Source organism: Cervus canadensis, chromosome 3, assembly GCF_019320065.1.
Source record: "Cervus canadensis isolate Bull #8, Minnesota chromosome 3, ASM1932006v1, whole genome shotgun sequence".
In the NCBI taxonomy this organism is placed as follows: domain Eukaryota; kingdom Metazoa; phylum Chordata; class Mammalia; order Artiodactyla; family Cervidae; genus Cervus; species Cervus canadensis.
The window spans coordinates 11,279,071-11,297,316 of record NC_057388.1 but is presented as its reverse complement, the minus strand read 5'-3'; the positions used below and the strand labels follow the sequence as shown (position 1 = coordinate 11,297,316).

Here is an 18,246-nt window from a genome sequence, read left to right as displayed (position 1 = left end):
GTACAAGGTTAAAGTAATACAAGTATCCAAATGGCTGTTGTCATTAGATTTTTCTTTTACAGTTGCAGTGCTAGTTCAAAAAAATTAGTTTGTGCAATAACACTTTTAGGGGAAAAGGTGGTGAATTAAAATGTTAAAACCAGCTAATCATTATTCTTGTGTCAGTATTAGAGGGGAGGAGAGGTGGATGAATGTATGCGAAGGCTATTATTTTGTTAAGTGGTAAAGACATAGCTGCTGGTCTGCCTTCCATGTTGCTGGGTGAAAATATCCTAAGACGAAGTCAGAGCTACTTGAGAGTAACTGTTAGCAAAGAAGAGAATAAACATGTGTAACTGTTAAGCAGCAGACGAAAAAGTGGTTTATCTAATAGCAAGCAGGTAAAAAGGTAAGCACAAAACAAAAAGAAGCATGGAAATTATGAAATAAGGCGGTATATGTAAGTTCTAATATTAAAATAATTAAACATAAATGGAGTAAACTGACCAGTTAACTGACAGAGACTCCTAGAGTAGTATAACAGTAAGATTTAGGAATATGGTGACTAAAGGAAACACAGTTGTGAAAAGGATACAGGATGGTTGAAAATAAAGAGATGGAAGAAAACAGATGCTCTGCAGCAAATATGGAACCAAAGAAAGGCAGTGCTGAATTTTCACAAACAAAATAGAATTTGTAGTAAAATGTGTTATTAGAAATAAGAGAGATGTTACAATAAATTGAAAAGTTGCAATAATCCTGAACATATATGTAGCTAACAACAAGATTTAAAATATATAGAACTGCAACTGCTATAATTATAGGAAGAAAGAAACTGTAGCTGATGATTTTAACTTATGCTTTTCAGAATTGGTACATCACACCACAAAATCTAAGCCATGCTACAGAGAAGACATTTGTATTTTTCTATTATTAATCTTATTGATATAAATTTAATGCTTATATAAATTTCATATCAAAGTACAGAATATGTGTGATGTTTACATACATAAGGAATATTTAAATACAACTATTTATGAATTAAACAACAAAAGAAGTCTTGAAAATTCAAAATAGCTACTATACGGAATATGTTTTCTGAATAGTGTCATAAAATTAGAACCCAATAACAAAAGAATAGCAAAATAAAGTAGATAGGTGTGGAAAGTAAAATATACCAGTAAATAATTCTTGTGTTAAAGAGAAAAGTTGCACATAGCTAAAGCAATATTCAGGAAAAAATGTATAGCTTTAAATATACTTATCAAAATATAAAGGTTATCAGAAAAATAAATGTATTCAATGCAACTGATACCAAAAAATAAAACAGGAGAAAAAAATAAAGATATTGGTAGGAAAAAATAAGTATTTTTAAATTTAAAAATAAAAAATGGAAATGTAAAACTAACTTGACATAAATTCTAGGAAAAAACTAAGAAAAAATTGAGCATGTTCAAAGGAAAAAAAGAATAAAAAAGGTAACTAGTTATAGCTACTAAAGATTTCAATATTTTAAAGCCATATTATAAAAATATAAGTTAATAGATATGAATACCTAGAGGAAATATATAAATTTCTTGAGAAATACAAAATACCAAAGCTGGCCCAAGAAAAACTTGAAAACTTGAAAAGAGTAATAGCTATTATAAAATGTATTCTAAAAATCTTCCTCCACAAATGCACATATGATTTTATAGCTGAGTAATAACAAACTTTCAGGGAACACAAATTTTGATCTTATGAAAGTCATTAAGTCTCTTTTATAAAAGTCATTTCTGAAAATAGAAAAATAAATACGACTTCTTTAGTTATATTGGAGCTAATATAACCTTTGTGGCAGCTTTTGATTAATCCACTCTGGTTAAGACTTTCAATTACTTATTGGTGACACATAATAGAGGGGAGTATAAAATTTGAGAGAGGGTCAGAGAGACTTTAATTAATCAGATATGTTCCATGAACTTGACTTAAAAGAGTCAATGTGATAAAAATGCCAGTTTTTTACAAGTTAATTTACTAGCTTAACAAAATTACAATAAAAAATGCAAAGAAGTTTCTTCAAGGGAGTTAAAATGACTCAAGTGTTTTCTTGAATAACTTGAAAAGTAAAGGAATTTTTGAAGAGAAGAGTTGGGTGGATCTGATTTATTTCATTAATGTTTTATATACATTCTAACATTACTGTGCCAAAGATTAATGAGAAAATGAAACAGAATATGAAGGTCAAAGGCAGTCCAGAGTGTAAAGACAAATACTGCAGATAATAATGCTGGCCTTCCAACCAGAAGGAAGTGGTTAAATGAGCATTTAATAAATGTGCTAGCCCCCTTGTCAACTATTTGGGAAATTAAATAACTGTCTTGTATTATACAACGAATTCTAGTATATGCTTGATACCATTCATTCACCAAATATGAATGTTTGAATATGAATATAACCACTAAGTATATCCTAAGAACTGTGCAAAGACTGGATAAAATATTCAACAGAAAATAGAGGAGGTTGGAGTTCAGTTGCAAGATATAGAATATGCTAAAAATAGGAATGATTGCGAGAATGTTAGTATAATGCACTTTGCCCAAACAGTATAATGTAGACTTTTGGTTGAAATAATATAATTAAGAGAACTCTTTCTGTAATATGAGATTTTTTTACAGACTCCAACACAAAATGACTCTCCACCTCCACCCCAGATTCTGTGTCTGCCTTTGGGCATGTGGTGTTAATCGCATAAAGAAGTCTAACACTGTGGCTGTGGCGGTGTGCCGGACACAAGTCCTGTGACGGGCCAGGCAGCTGACACCCTGCGGTAAACCCTCGGACAAGTGAACATATTCATATGTTAAGTATAAAACAAAGAGAATAAAGGGATTTTAAGTGAAATGACACAGTATTTGCCTGTTTGAGAGATGGTGACAAACGTTCAATTCTTAAAAGCCAAGTTAAAAATGCAGATTTGGTTCCTCAGGCTAAAGCTAAATCAGCCATGTTACAAAGAATGGTTCCAGATCACAGAGCAGCCTCAACGTTAGCAATCATTCTCTGTAAAAGTGCAAATAGCACTTTAGGATTGAGAGGTTATACGGTTTCCGAGCAATTAGTTAGCTTTACTGCTGTAGAATGAAAACAGCCGCAAACAAGTAGACAATAATAAATAACAACATATAAATGAATGTCTATGGCTGTGTTTGAGTAAAACTTTATTTATAAAAAAAGCAGTGGATCAAATTTGGCCAATGGGCCATAGTTTGCTGACCCCCAGTCTAGATCATGTAGCTGTCTGCACTATAGAGTCCATTTCAAACAATATTTCTGGAGTATTGAGTACTTGGCTCAATTCAGAAAATGGAGGCTATGACCTTTATTTACTATCTCTGCTTTTTAAGCTCTTTAACTTCCATTTAAAAAAAAACAAAAACATGTATTCTAATTCCAGCTCAATTATCTTCCAAAGAGTAGGGATCATATTCACCTGGCAACATGTAAGTTACATAATAGACTTTTGCCAGGGAACACAACCTTGTCCCCACTGCCTCAAAGTTAGACTGAGAGTTACAATATTCAAGGAAGATTTTTTAAAGAACAAACAGTTCATCTACTCTTCAGATAATATGTAATTTTAGGCTACACCAGAGCTGAGGAGAAACAGATTATACCACTTCCACTTGGCCACTTCTCTGCATTGTTCTTTGAAGATATCAGTTAATCTAGAAAGCCTTTATAAGAAATGGTCCTAAGATAGGCACTGCCATTCTACTCTAAGAGAATTCTGATCACTACATAATAGTGTACTTCATTGTCACCAAGACATTTGTGTCTGATTTAGAACTAGGAATAGTCATAAATCATCTGGAAAACCCATGTATTCTGCTTGAAGGACTCTGTGAACTATATAAATGGAAATGGTTCAATCTGACTAATAATAACATGTGGAAGAGAAATGGGCATTCTAAACACATTCATTGGGAGACATAACAAATTACTATATTACCAAGAAAAAAACCATGCTGGTGGCAACTTGGTACTAAGTACAAGTCCCCCAAATACTCATACTCTATAATAATTCCACTGTAAGAAATTATCCTAAGGAAAATGTAATATTTGTTACAATATTATTTTTAATAATTTAAAAAGAACTGGAAATAGAGGAACTGTTCCAAAGCAAGGGATGAAGTAAATTATATAAGATCCATAAGATAAACAGTAAATAAGCATCATTTTTGGGAAAATATTTGATGACATGCTGCCAAGTCGCTTCAGTCGTGTCCGACTCTGTGCGACCCCATAGACGACAGCCCACCAGGCTCCCCTGTCCCTGGGATTCTCCAGGCAAGAACACTGGAGTGGGTTGCCATTTCCTTCTCCAATGCATGAAAGTGAAAAGTGAAAGTGAAGTTGCTCAGTCGTGTCCGACCCTTAGTGACCCCATGGACTACAGCCTACCAGGCTTCTCCGTCCATGGGACTTTCCAGGCAAGAGTACTGGAGTGGGTTGCCATTGCCTTCTCCGGACATGGGAAGATCCTAGAAATACAGTTTTTAGTGTCAAGAGCAGGAGTTTAACATAGTATATATCCTATAATATCAAATAACACAATATTGGGATTATGAATGATTTCTTGGGCATTTATACAAATATGCATTTTCCAAAACCCTATGTTCATTATAGGGTTTTATTTAATAAAACCTTATATGTGAAAAGTGCAGTCACTGTGACACTGGCCTCACAAATGTGTCATGAGGAATTAAAAAGGTAAGTCAATATACTAGGTGTCTCAGGTATAACCAAGAACATATAAACTTCCCTGCTGGGCTTCCCTGGTGCTCTACCTCGTGATGCAGATGCCTGCTCCATCCCCGTCCCGGAAGATCCCCCAGGCCATGCAGCAACTAAGCCCAAGAGTGGCAACTACGGAGCCCAGGCGCCCCAAAGCCCTGCTCTGCAACAAGAGAAGCCATTGCTATGAGAAGCTCAGGCGTCCTGTAAGAGAGTAGCCCCCCTCGCCACAATGAGAGAAAGCCTGCGTGCAGCAATGCAGACCCAGCACAGACATAAATAAATAGATAAATTTTTTAAAAGTCCCTGTTTCTAACACATCAAAATTAGATATGAGAAACCTGCAATTATCAACCTTGTTTTTCTTGAATAGGAAAATATGCTTTCCAAGTAGGGTCAAGTCCCAAAGAGACTTGTAACCACAGAACAGTGGTTTTCAAGCCTCAGTGGTTCAGAGTTATTGCAGGGAGGTTGTAAATAATGACATATTTGTTGTCAACAATGGAGGAAGTTCCACGAAACAACCGAGAGTGAAATGCCTGGGGACGCATTCATCACTGTTTCCGTTTTACATGTTGAGGTTCTGAGAAGTTAATCTGGAAGAAGAGTTTTGTGGTTATCTACACTCCCTTCGCCCCCTGGGGATCCTGGCCCATTTCTGAAAGCTCCTGCCTCAGGACTGACTCGCCCAGGCTATCCTACCTGGATTAGACTGATGGGCGGCATCAGCCAGAGGAGAGGAGGGTCTTGGTATATTATCACCCTCACTCCCAAGTTGTAGGTTTTAGCAGTGGCTGCATCTTACAAAGCTGCAGATGGTGAATGGCCCGCCTTCAAAAAAAGGTTCTCTCTTTCCCTCTTCACCCATTAAGTCAAAAGATGGCATCAGTTCTGCTGTTGCTGGTCCCTGTGCATTGTAACATCACTTGGTAGTTCTGTTAACTCTGCTCAACGTTCATTCAACCATATTCTAAGATAAAATCAAAAGTTTTTTAAAAAGTGGGTTTTTTTTTCCTTGAACTTTTTTTTTTTTTCCCCTTGAACTTTTTAAAGAAATTGAACTTTCTTCAATTAAGCCACTTGGGAATACCATCTAATCCCTGCTGGAATCTTGTCTAGTTTAGGAAAAGAAAAAAAACAAAATCCTTTTTAGCAATCACTGCCTTTGAGGAAACCAGTTCCCGAAACTTTGATAAAGCTTTAAAAATACAACCTGAACTTATCACACAAAAAAATGCAAATTAAAGCTGTAGCTTGAAATTATGGAACAGACAAGTTAGAAACTGTCACCATGACAAATAATGATTGTATTAATTTAATGCATTTAAATTAATGACTGTAAAATGAGATCTACTTAATTTTTGCCTTGAAATTCAATGAGATTCTGGACAATCTGTAATTGAGAGGCATTCTTTTGAAAGCTGATTATTCTTAATATATTTTTCTAACAAAAGTATATACTTAATAATGAAATGGACAGGTAGAGAAAAATATTTTGCAGATCGGCAACTTACCTCTTTGAATTTGTGACTGAGCTTGCTTGTATCCAGGTCTGAGGGGGAAAACACGTCCTCGTTCTCAGGCAGCTCGAAGACTTCAATGGCCATGTCACCACCAGGAAGAACAGGTCCTACCTCATCCTCCTCTTCATCTGTGGCATATTCTCCTGTCTAAAAGGAAGGGAATTTCAGAAATCCAGCTGTTATTACTCATGTGGAGGTGGGTTATTTTTAAAATATTTTATAAAAGAGAAATAAAATATGTCACCAAGTGGTAAAAGTGTGAGTAGGTTTTTGAGTCAGACGTGTCTCATGCAGCTAGGGTTACAAATGTTAGTTCAAAGATCCAAAGTGACATGTCTATGACATATATAAGTGCATTTCTAACAATCTAACAGCATCAGCAGTATCTTTAGTGAAGCAACAAACTATTTTAAATCTAAGTATTGGTTAGGATGGTTTTTTAAATCTAAGGATGGTTTTACTAAATAAAATTACATTGCTAAGAGAAATAAGTAATTCCTTTCGATTCCTACCACCTGTAATGCATTAAGTCACCCAATATTGACACCCAATGTTGACAGAGAAGAAGAAATGGTAGGTCAAAAGATTCACAGAGTTGGAAGGGACCTTATTTAAGGACCTTAAAAAAGGACCTTATTTAAGACCTTACAAAAAAAGGTCTGGTAGATTAATTCTCCTAAGCTTTAGAGTTCAATCAACTCTGCTTCATTTACTTGTTTAACTAACACGGTGGTTAACTAGTGACCTAAAGGGCAAATGAAGTTTCTAACTTATAGCCCACATGGGTGCATAGATTTGCCTGTTTAGTACTACTTTCATAAATGTGAGCATTTTGACAACTTTTTTAAAAAAAAGGTCACCTAATATTCTAATTTCCATTTTTTTTTCTTTTTTTGATAGAACCAAACATCTGACAATATAGGCACATTGACATGAGAACCACTGGTCAGAGTCAGCAGTGGTTGTTCGTTTACATGGGTCACACACTTTCTAATACACCACAAGGTCCATAATTCATTATACTAAGCTGTTAGCATCACTCCTCCACGACACCGGTGGGCCCCTGTACGTATCTGAGTTCACAACCCCTGGAATATGTATTCTTCCTCACCACTAAGTTCCTTAACATGATTAGAAAGTGGCTCCTTTCCTGGCAGCACCAGGTTAACTGTTTGAGATCTATACCTTCTGATTTAATTTGAAGATAAATCACTGACTCACAGGTTTGAAAAACAAAGTTTCTTTAATTACCCCCTGTTCCTTCAGGTAGTATTACATTTAATACATAAAACAGATAAGAATTCATATTGCCTTTAAAACGTTTCATAGTGTACTGAGTAAGCTATTTCTTTGATTAAAGAAGCTTAGCATCTGATTGCTATTTTATCTTTTGGTTCTACACTAAACTGTTCTTGCTAAACCTGAAAATGTATTTACTTGACTCTGTTTGCAAATGAAGGAAATCCAGTCATTAACTTCAGTGTAATAATTCCTAATTTCTGAAAGATCATTATTATTGCCATTCTGAATTCTCTCTTTCAAAGTAAAATAACTGCAATTTCCTCCTAGGACTCAATCTCTGTAATTGTCTTTCTGCCTGTACACTGACATCTCTCCAGGTTCTCAAATTTCTCTCTTAAATTGCAGTGTCCAGACGTACACACAATTTCTGGAGGCCATTGAGCATGATGAACAACAAAGGATGACGCAGCATACTCAGACTCTTCTTCCACACACAGAGACTATTATCATGAAGACTTTGACTTTGGTGGCATTTGTGTATACAAGTAAGCTCAGGATATTTCATACTGGGCAGTGACTTTCCACGCTAGTTACACATTAGAACTCCCTGTTTCCCCCACAAAAAAAATCAGAGATGCCTTGACTGAAAGGGAAAGCAGTGGCTGGCCTCCATGTTGAAACTGTATAGTTTATCAGCACTTGGAATCCTAGGAGTCTTTAGAAACGTCTGAAATGACCTGAACTGTAAACATCACTCTAAGTACCAATGGCACTGGGAGGGAAGGCAGCTGAACAGTGGGGGCTGGCTGTTCCCAGAGAGCTTCCATTTGTGGTATGATTAGTTCCTGTAAACCTTAAAAGGACTCTAACTCCAGACCCGTTGTGTGTGTGTGTGTGTGAGATTCTGTACATTAATTCATCTTCTATTTATACATACTTTTAGAACTGATAGGTACTTGATGAATCCCAGGGATGTTAATGAACAAAAATGCAGCAAGACTCGCAAGTACATGATCTCAAGACACCCTGCTGACAGCTCTGATTTGGAGGTGTAAAACTCTGCACGTATTCTTAACCCTGTAGTTACAGCCATCAGCAAGTATGAAGGCCTAAGCTAGGTATATAAAGTTCACTTCTATATCACATCAATTTGATAAACATCATGAATGACTCAGTAAAATCTGAAGTTAAATTTCAAGTCTGATGACGGCATAGCACTTATTAAACCTAAGTTGAAACGAATGATTTAATTTTCCTTTAACAGCTTGAAAATAGATACTTCTTCACCATGTCTAAGGGAATGAACATAAATACGTGCCTAGGAAGAGGCCTAACCTATAATAGGATCTTGAAAAAATATTTTTTAAAAAATGAATCCAAGAATGCCAATTGCATTTACTTGGTAATATCTAGAACCTGCTAGAGGGTTTTCTAATCTATCAAGAAAATGCCCTGTAAAGTCATTTGATGAGAAGGCAGCATTATATCACATTAATTTTTTAACATTCCTTTTAGTGAATAACAGGATTAGGGTTTGTACAATATATGCAGTTCTCACCTCTAAGTGTAATTCTGGCTTTGTTATCCATTTGAGTCATCGAAATAGTTTTTATAAATGTAAGTCACCAAGAATTGCTTTGATTTGTTTTTTCACTTTGCCAGTCTCCTTCTCAATACCCAAACTACCTGCAATTCTGTTAAAATTTGTTATCTTTCATTTCCTCTTTCCACCTACTAGTGTTTTCTCTATTAACCTCATAAGCATCCTGAGGACAAGATGTGTATTTTACTGTCTTTATTCTACTATTATTTATCAGAAACTCTGAATATAGTGTTTAAAAACATGTTGCCATTCTCTCTCATTGATTATTTATCACTCCCATCCTAAACAGGCTTTAGAATAAAGTGTGGATTTACTACAGAACCCCATAAACACCTGGAAGTTTAAAAGTTACATTTAGTAGACTCAGAATATATGTTCTTCTAATTCTTTTATCTTTGTGGAAAATGGAAATTACTTTTATGGTTAGTCAGCAAATAAAATAAATTACATGGACTGATACAGAATTTCATAAACCTCAAAATTAAATTGGATTGAATTTGACATTTACAGAGGAAAATTGACAGTGTTGTACCCCCCAAAACTGCTACAACAGTGTTTCCACTGGTATCCTGATCCTTCTTCTCTTTATCTCTTTATTCTGAAAATACTCAACATCTTTTAAGTAAACAGAAACTCTTGAAAGTTCTTTGTCCCAACTTGCAAATCTACTTTAAATGAGGCAAGAATAGTTCTTGCCATTTCATCATCTTATCTACCTTCTTGACTAACATCTTATATTTTTAAATAGCCTCCCAAAGGGGTAAAAAAAGAATAGTGATTTTTTTTTTTGTAACTTACTATGTGCCCAACACTGTACATTCTTTAAAAACTGTCTGATATTACTATTCCATGTTAACTTGACGAAACTGAGGCTCAGAAACTTTCCTCAAGGTCAATTAGTTATGTTCCTGAAGCTACACATTTAACATATCCCACAGCCCATGCTCTTTCTTCTATGCTATGTTTGTTTGCAGTCTACAGGACTAAAGCTTTGCAGAAAAATAGATGGAAATACATTCCTTTCATTTTTCTCCAACCAAAAGCCCTGGTGCATAATCCTGTTGTGTTGAGATGCACTCTCTGCATCTTTGAACCTTATCCTCAGTTCACTCTGAAGACGTGCGCCTGCCTGTAGTGAGCCCCAAAGTTCTTGTCCTCTTTTCTCTCATAGTATGCTCACCCTGCGCAAGCACACAGAAGTCTCCTTCAAAAGGTTTGGCTCACAGGTATGCTGACTGATGTTTCACGTACTCCTTCTTAATATAAACCAGAACCAGAGCTTGTATACTCCAAAGAATTAATGCACTGTCTCAAAATGGATGAAAAAGATACTTGCAAGGCAAAATGAGTGTGAAATTCCTCTAGATTTTTATAGCTTTTCTCTTTTGCATTTCCTTTTCAATCTAATTTTCTTGAGCTATCAGTCTTCTCTGAATCTCTACAAAGAATTTTATCTGCTTTCATAGATACAACTTCCTTTATACTCATATCCATCAGAGGATTTGATATTTTATTAAGATTCATAATTACAGTATTAAGTACAACTGACAATTTCTGCCTCTTCCGGTTGTTCTAGAGGGACCAGAAGCATGGAGACATGCTAGAGCCTTGAACACTCAGGAGGGCCGTAGATCTCAGTATAGGTTTTACAAAGGAACAGACAGTATCTGTTATAGCAAAGACCAATGAAAGAAACTTGGTTTTGAAATTACTTGGGCCTGGGTTCAAATTTCAGCAGATACTCAAAGTGACCACTGCTGCGGGTGGCAGCACTGATACCACATTAGCAACAGGCTAAAGCGTCACCAAATCTTGGAACCAGACATTTGTTTGCTTTTGGTCTCACAAACATAATGTCCTAGAAACCCTGGCCACACAAATCCTGTGTCAAAGCAAACCAGTCATTTTTTATTCATTTATTTTTATTAGTTGGAGGCTAATTACTTTACAATATTGTAGTGGTTTTTGTCATACATTGATATGAATCAGCCATGGATTTACATGTATTCCCCATCCCGATCCCCCCTCCCACCTCCCTCTCTACCCGATTCCTCTGGGTCTTCCCAGTGCACCAGGCCCGAGCACTTGTCTCATGCATCCAGCCTGGGCTGGTGATCTGTTTCACCATAGATAGTATACATGCTGTTCTTTCGAAACATCCCACCCTCACCTTCTCCCACAGAGTTCAAAAGTCTGTTCTGTACATCTGTGTCTCTTTTTCTGTTTTGCATATAGGGTTATTGTTACCATCTTTCTAAATTCCATATATATGTGTTAGTATACTGTAATGGTCTTTATCTTTCTGGCTTACTTCACTCTGTATAATGGGTTCCAGTTTCATCCATCTCATGGATGAAACTGGAGCCCAAAAGCAAACCAGTCATTTTTGAAGTAACACCTCTCCTTTCCCGGAACTTGCTCCTCTCCCTGCTGTTCTCAGTTTTGGAGTAGGCACTAGCTTCCACCCAAGGTCAAGCCCACTTCCAGGTCTCTGTTCTCCTCACTCACTGACTCCCCTCCTTCCCTAATGGTCCAAATGAATATCCATCTACTTAGCATATCCTATGAGGCTGCTGCCTTTAAGACTCTTCTAATCCACCTCTTAATGTTTCTGTGACAAGCCATTATTCATCCATAAAACTTGGCTGTTTTTTTATCTGCCTTCTCCCAACAACTTTTTTCAATAGCAAATTCCTTGAGAATGCCAGGTATAATCTATGCCTGTAATTCCAGTGTGGCTTGCACACTGCTTGGCATGTAGTAGGCATTGAACAAATGTTTGCTGGATAAATTAATACAGTTTTAGCCACATCTACACAGCACGGTAGAGCCTGATTTTTCTGTTGATTCTCAGCTTTCAAGTAAGAAATACGGTGAACCACAGCTGCAGCTGGGGCCTCAATGACCCTTCTGGGGATTTTCTGTTGTTGTTAGGTTCAGCCATTAGTAGTCATTTTTGCTGAGGCAATGTTTGTTCTGGTAAATTCAGGGAAACTAAATGGTGCTAATCATAAAAATAGCCTTAATTATGCAGCTTTTGTTGGAATTTGTTTACTGGAATTGAATTTGGTTATATATATTTTCAGACTCAGTTCTGTGGGAGGACAGAAGAGAGTTGCTTATTCTCTGGAGGAGAAAGATCTCAAACTAACACTTTCATGTTTAAAATTCCTCAGTCTGCGCCAACCATCCAGAGGACTTTCAGCAAAAGCATCCCCATCTCTGAAAAGGCATCTCTCTTCCCGTCTTCTGTCAGTTGACTTCTGTGTGTCCAGGTTTTGTAATGCTGGGCCATTTGATCTCTTTTCATGTCATTGGGAATGTCATGACACCTTCTTCATAACGTTGTCGGGAGAATTTCTAGTAGTGATATATTCGAAGTATTAACCACAGTGCCTGCGGCTGCTGCTAAGTCGCTTCAGTCGTGTCTGACTCTGTGCGACCCCATAGAGCCCACCAGGCTCCCCTGTCCCTGGGATTCTCCAGGCAAGAACACTGGAGTGGGCTGCCATTTCCTTCTCCAATGCATGAAAGTGAAAAGTGAAAGTGAAGTCGCTCAGTCATGTTCGACCCTTAGCAACCCCATGGACTGCAGCCTACCAGGCTCCTCCGGCCATGGGATTTTCCAGGCAAGAGTACTGGAGTGGGGTGCCATCGCCTTCTCCAATCACAGTGCCTAGAATATGCTAAATGACCAGATGACTATGATAATCGTCAGGACTACGATCATTTCCACTGTCTTCTTTTTCTCCAAGACAATGCCACAGAACAGCACAACAGAGAAGAGCATGGCTCGGGAGCTGCAGAGACAGGGCCTCAGCAGAGAAAAAGCAATGCCACTGTTGGGTGATAGTGGGCAGTCATTTAGCTTGTGTCTCCTGTGATCTTTTCCTCTATAAAATGGTGTGAAAAATTCCAATTTCATCGATACTGAGAGGACTCAAAGAAATAAAATATGTAAAACATCTGACACGATGTATGTATACTCATTTCTCATTTATCAAGTCATTCAAAATTTTATCTTTGTTTTCAGAATGTTTTCTGAAATTTCACTCCATTCTTACTGACTAGTCACCAAATCAAGAAACATCTAACATCTCTATCTCTATTACTGATAATGCCTCTTGTGTTCCCTGCCTTCAGATGCTCAGCTCCTGAAGGCAGGCAGATTATTAGTAATCTGCTGGCAGATTATTCCTCCTAAAATTCTGACCAGATAAATTTAAGATTTGCCTGTACAATCTTCTGTAAGAACTCAAACTCACCTTTAACCCTTCTTAAAATTTTCTAGTAATTGTGGTAGACCATTCAAAAACTAGATTTAAGATTTTACAGAATTGTAAAGTTTTCTTTAGCTCCCCTCACCCCCGCCCCTGCCTTCCTGTTCAAAAGTTTACTCCTCAAAAGCTCTTTACCACTATGGTAGGCAGGCTCTAAAATAAGCCCCATCGATCCCTTCCTCATGGACTTCTATAACCCTTTCCCTTGAATGGGCACTGAATCTAGAGACTCGCTTCTAACAAGCAGGATACAACAAAAGTGATGCAATGTCACTTTGAAGATGAGTTTTCAAAAACCTGTGACCGGCATCTCTTTTGTCCTCTTGCTCTTGAAAGCCAAGCCACCATGTTGTATGTAGTCCTATGGAGAGGCCCCTATCACAAGAAACTGCTGTTTCTGGCCAATAGCCAGCAAGGACCTGAGGCCTGCCGAGTTGGAAGTGGATCTCCCGCATTCAGTCAACAGCTGTGAGTGGGCTTGGAGCAGACCTTAGCCAAGTTGAGCATGTGTGTGACTGAAGCCATAGCTACAACCTTACTTTTGGCTTTGTGAGATGGCTTGAGTCAGAGCTATCCAGCTAAACTGACCTACAGATACTGTAATCTGTGAGTATTTCTGATTTTAAGTTGCTATGTTCTGGTGGTAATTTATTATAGAACAACAGAAAGGGGGGCTACCCTGGTGGCTCAGACTGTAAAGAATCTGCCTGCTATGTGGGAGACCTGGGTTTCATCCCTGGGTTGGGAACTTATCCCCTGGAGGAGGGCATGGCAACCCACTCCAGTATTCTTGCCTGGAGAATCCCATGGATAGAGGAGCCTGGCGGGCTGCAGTCCATGGATGGGGTCACAAAAGAGTCAGACACGACGAGCAACTCAGCACAGCACAGCCATAATAAAATAGAGCAAAATGGGGAAGTCTGGAATCAGGCTGGATGAAGGCAGGGAGGATTTTGAAGAGTGTGTTAAAGCAGCCTAAACTGCCTTGAAAAGGCTGTAGTGGCAGAAAGCTTAGCCACATTATCACCTTCTGAAGCAGGACATAGGAAATACTCCTACTCAACCAAGTGAACTAGAGAAGTAGATTTCCAAACAAAGTGTTGAAGGCACTGTCTGCTTTCTTTCTGCTGCTTATAGTAAAATATGATGATTAGAGATCAATTCAGAGGACAGATGAGCAGAAAGGAACCAACAAAACTTGATGGTTCTGAGAGTCTCGATTCTAAGACTAAGAAACGGCTTCCAAACAAAGATCAAATCCAGGATTCTGTCATGGTCTCAAAATGGAGCAGAGGGTATGAACATAAAAATCTTTTGTTAAGAATTCTGAGTTTAGGAAACTCAAATTTTTTATCAAAGGCAATAAGCAAGTCTGTCACCTACCTTAAAGGGAGACACTATCTCTATTTTCCAAGGCTGTTCACTACTTAAAATATCATTGAGAAAATAATCTGAAACAAAGGCCATTACTGCCTCTGCTCACAACATATGCAGAAAAGTGAGAGAGCACTGGGGGAATTGTTTTCCAATAATATTCACCCTCATTTCTGCACCATCTGGGTATCTGATGAATCTTCCCATGAGCATGGGATTCCCTTGACTACATTGATACATGTGGCCAAGAGTGGCCAGACAACATCTATTCAGTCTATCCCACAACATATAATTAAAACTACTATTAAAAGAACTCCAAATAACAGAATGAGACCAACTTGCAGTTCTGAGACTGACCATACTCCCCAGGCTTCCAGACCCTACTGGCTAAACAAATTCCACAAACCATCAAGGTCTACTTTAGAAACCCAGGGGCTTTCTCCTTAAGCTTCTTCAACTGAGTTTTTCACTTGGTCTAAGGTATCAGGGTGGTATCAGGTATCAGGGTATCAGGGTATCAGGGTATCAGGGCCTTTAGTGCCATACCACTATACCCTCAAATATAGCAGGAGAGATCAGTGATTTTACAGACCAGGAATGGGACCAAAAGGGAGAAGTCTAGAGGTGAAGGCAATTCTATAATCCATAAAAACCCTGGCCAGTGAGCTGAGGTCAACCTGAATGCTTTCCAGGATAGAGGTGGTGTCACTGATTCAGTTCAGTTCAGTCGCTCAGTCATGTCCAGCTCTTTGCAACCCCATGGACTGCAGCACACCAGGCCTCCCTGCCCATTACCAGCTCCTGGAGTTTACTCACTCGTATCCATTGAGTCAGTGATGCCATCCAGCCAGCTCATCCTCTGTTGTCCCCTTCTCCTCACACCTTCCATCTTTCCCAGCATCAGGGTCTTTTCAAATGTGTCAGTTCTTCACATCAGGTGGCCAAAGTATTGGAGCTTCAGCTTCAGCATCAGTCCTTCCAATGAATATTCAGGACTGATTTCCTTTAGGATGGACTGGCTGGATCTTCTTGCAGTCCAAGGGACTCTCAAGAGTCTTCTCCAACACCACAGTTCAAAAGCATCAATTCTTCTGCACTCAGCTTTCTTTATAGTCCAACTCTCACATCCATACATGATTACTGGAAAAACCACAGCTTTGACTAGACAGACCTTTGTTGGCAAAGTAATGTCCCTGCTTTTTAATATGGTGTCTAGGTTGGTCATAACTTTTCTTCCAAGGAACATGTGTCTTTTAACTTCATGGCTGCAGTCACCATCTGCAGTGGTTTTGGAGTCCAAAAAAATAAAGTCTGTCACTGTTTCCACTGTTTCCCCATTTATTTCCCATGAAGTGATGGGACCAGATGCCATGATCTTAGTTTTCTGAATGTTGAGTTTTAAGCCAACTTTTCACTCTCCTCTTTTACTTTTATCAAGAGGCTCTTTAGTTTTTCTTCATTTTCTACCATAAGTGAGGTGTTATCTGCATATCTGAGGTTATTGATATTTCCCTCGGCAATCTTGATTCCAGCTTGTGCTTCATCCAGTTCAGCATTTCTCATGATATACTTTGCATATAAGCTAAATAAGCAGGGTGACAATGTACAGCCTTGATGTACTCCTTTCCCAATTGGGAACCAGTCTGTTTTTCCATGTCCAGTTCTAAGTGTTGCTTCTTGACCTGCATACAGATTTCTCAGGAGGCAGGTCAGGTGGTCTGGTATTCCCATCTCTTTCAGAATTTTCCACAGTTTGTTGTGATCCACACAATCAAAGGCTTTGGCGTAGTCCATAAGCAGAAGTAGATGTTATTCTGGAACTCTCTTGCTTTTTCAATGATCCAATGGATGTTGGCAATTTGATCTCTGGTTCCTCTGCCTTTTCTAAATCCAGCTTGAACATCTGGAAGTTCATGGTTCATGTATTGTTGAAGCATGGCTTGGAGAATTTTGAGCATTACTTTGCTAGTGTGTGAGATGAGTGCAATGGTGCAGTAGTTTGAATATTCTTTGGCATTGCCTTTCTTTGGGATTGGAATGAAAACTGACCTTTTCCAGTCCTGTGGCCACTGCTGAGTTTTCCAAATTTTCTTCCAGATTGAGTGCAGCACTTTCAGAGCATCATCTTTTAGGATTTGAAATACCTCCATTGGAATTCCATTACCTTCACTAGCTTTGTTTGGAGTGATGTTTCCTAAGGCCCACTTGACTTCACATTCTAGAATGTCTGGCTCTAGGGGAGTGATCACACCATCATGGTTATCTGGGTCATGAAGATCTTTTTTGTATAGTTCTTCTGTGTATTCTTGACACCTCTTAATATCTTCTGCTTCTGTTGGGACCATAACTGTACAATGTCATGAACCTCTGTCCATAATGTTTCAGGCACTCTGTCTAATGGATCTAATCCCTTGAACCTCTTTGTCACTTCCACTGTATAATCACAGGGGACTTGAACAGATAGTCTAGAACAAAGAGTAGTCAATGCCTCAGAAATGTTAAAGCCCTGGAGAGAACTGTTTCCCAATCATTATTATTATTATTATTATTATTATTGGGGTAAGGTAGCTTTACAATATTGTGTTAATTTCAAAAACTGCCTAGAAATTCAGCTGATTTTTGAAGTTTCTATAACATTATTCAGTTTACTCTGTTGAAGACTTTCCAACCGTTACTCCTTTCATATACTCTGCAGGTAAACTGGTCTTTTTATTTCTTGACTTCACCCAATATTAGCCCAGCTTCTTAGTTACAGAAAACATATTAAACAGTAACAACAAACACATTCTTGAAAATAAAAACTGCAAGCACAAGCCTCAAACTCATGCTTTTACTTTTGTGTGTCCTTTGTTGTGATGATTCTTCTAGACTACGGTTTTCTGGCCTTTTGACAGACTGCTTTGAAAATGATTTAAATTCTTTACCATATATATTTGTTTCCACAGCAAAATACTAAGCTTCCTGGGAGTATAAAGTATATTTTTCCATGACTCAATATTTCTAATTCAATTCCTCTTTATAAATGATAGCTACTTACTAAGATATAAATGTCATTGTCTTTAAGTCTCTGATGAATATATTCTATATGAGGAGGGAACCAGTGATCCCTATTTTTCCCACTGATATCTAGAACTAAACAGTCAAGAGACCAAAGTAGACCTCTGTAATTCAAATGTCACACTGCAATTTCAAATTGGCAGCCTTCCTTGAGTTTCATTTTACTTACTAAGGAAACAATGAAGCACTTATTTTGATGCCAGCAGAGCTGTGGGAAGAGACTAAGAGATTTGTATTTTCCTGAATCTTTAATCTGCAGAAGAGAACAACTACACTGACCAAGTGGCACACTAGTATCATTTCCATAATTCTTTAATTGTACAACTAATTGCATCTTGGAAAATATGGTGTATTCATATAAAAATTGACTCATATGATTGCAAAAATGCTGATTATCACGTAGATCTAGAAA

The 18,246-nt window shown here is 37.9% G+C and overlaps 1 protein-coding gene across 13 annotated transcripts in view; it reads right to left on the bottom strand.

Annotated features, from left to right (window-relative positions):
• Window positions 1-18,246, bottom strand: part of PPP1R9A (protein phosphatase 1 regulatory subunit 9A) — a 321,494-nt gene that overhangs the window by 64,654 nt on the left and 238,594 nt on the right. For all 13 annotated transcript variants that reach the window (XM_043462631.1, XM_043462642.1, XM_043462637.1 and 10 more), the window contains one exon: window positions 6,270-6,425. In XM_043462631.1, the coding sequence (XP_043318566.1) occupies window positions 6,270-6,425 (156 nt within the window). The remainder of the gene's footprint in view (window positions 1-6,269; window positions 6,426-18,246) is intronic.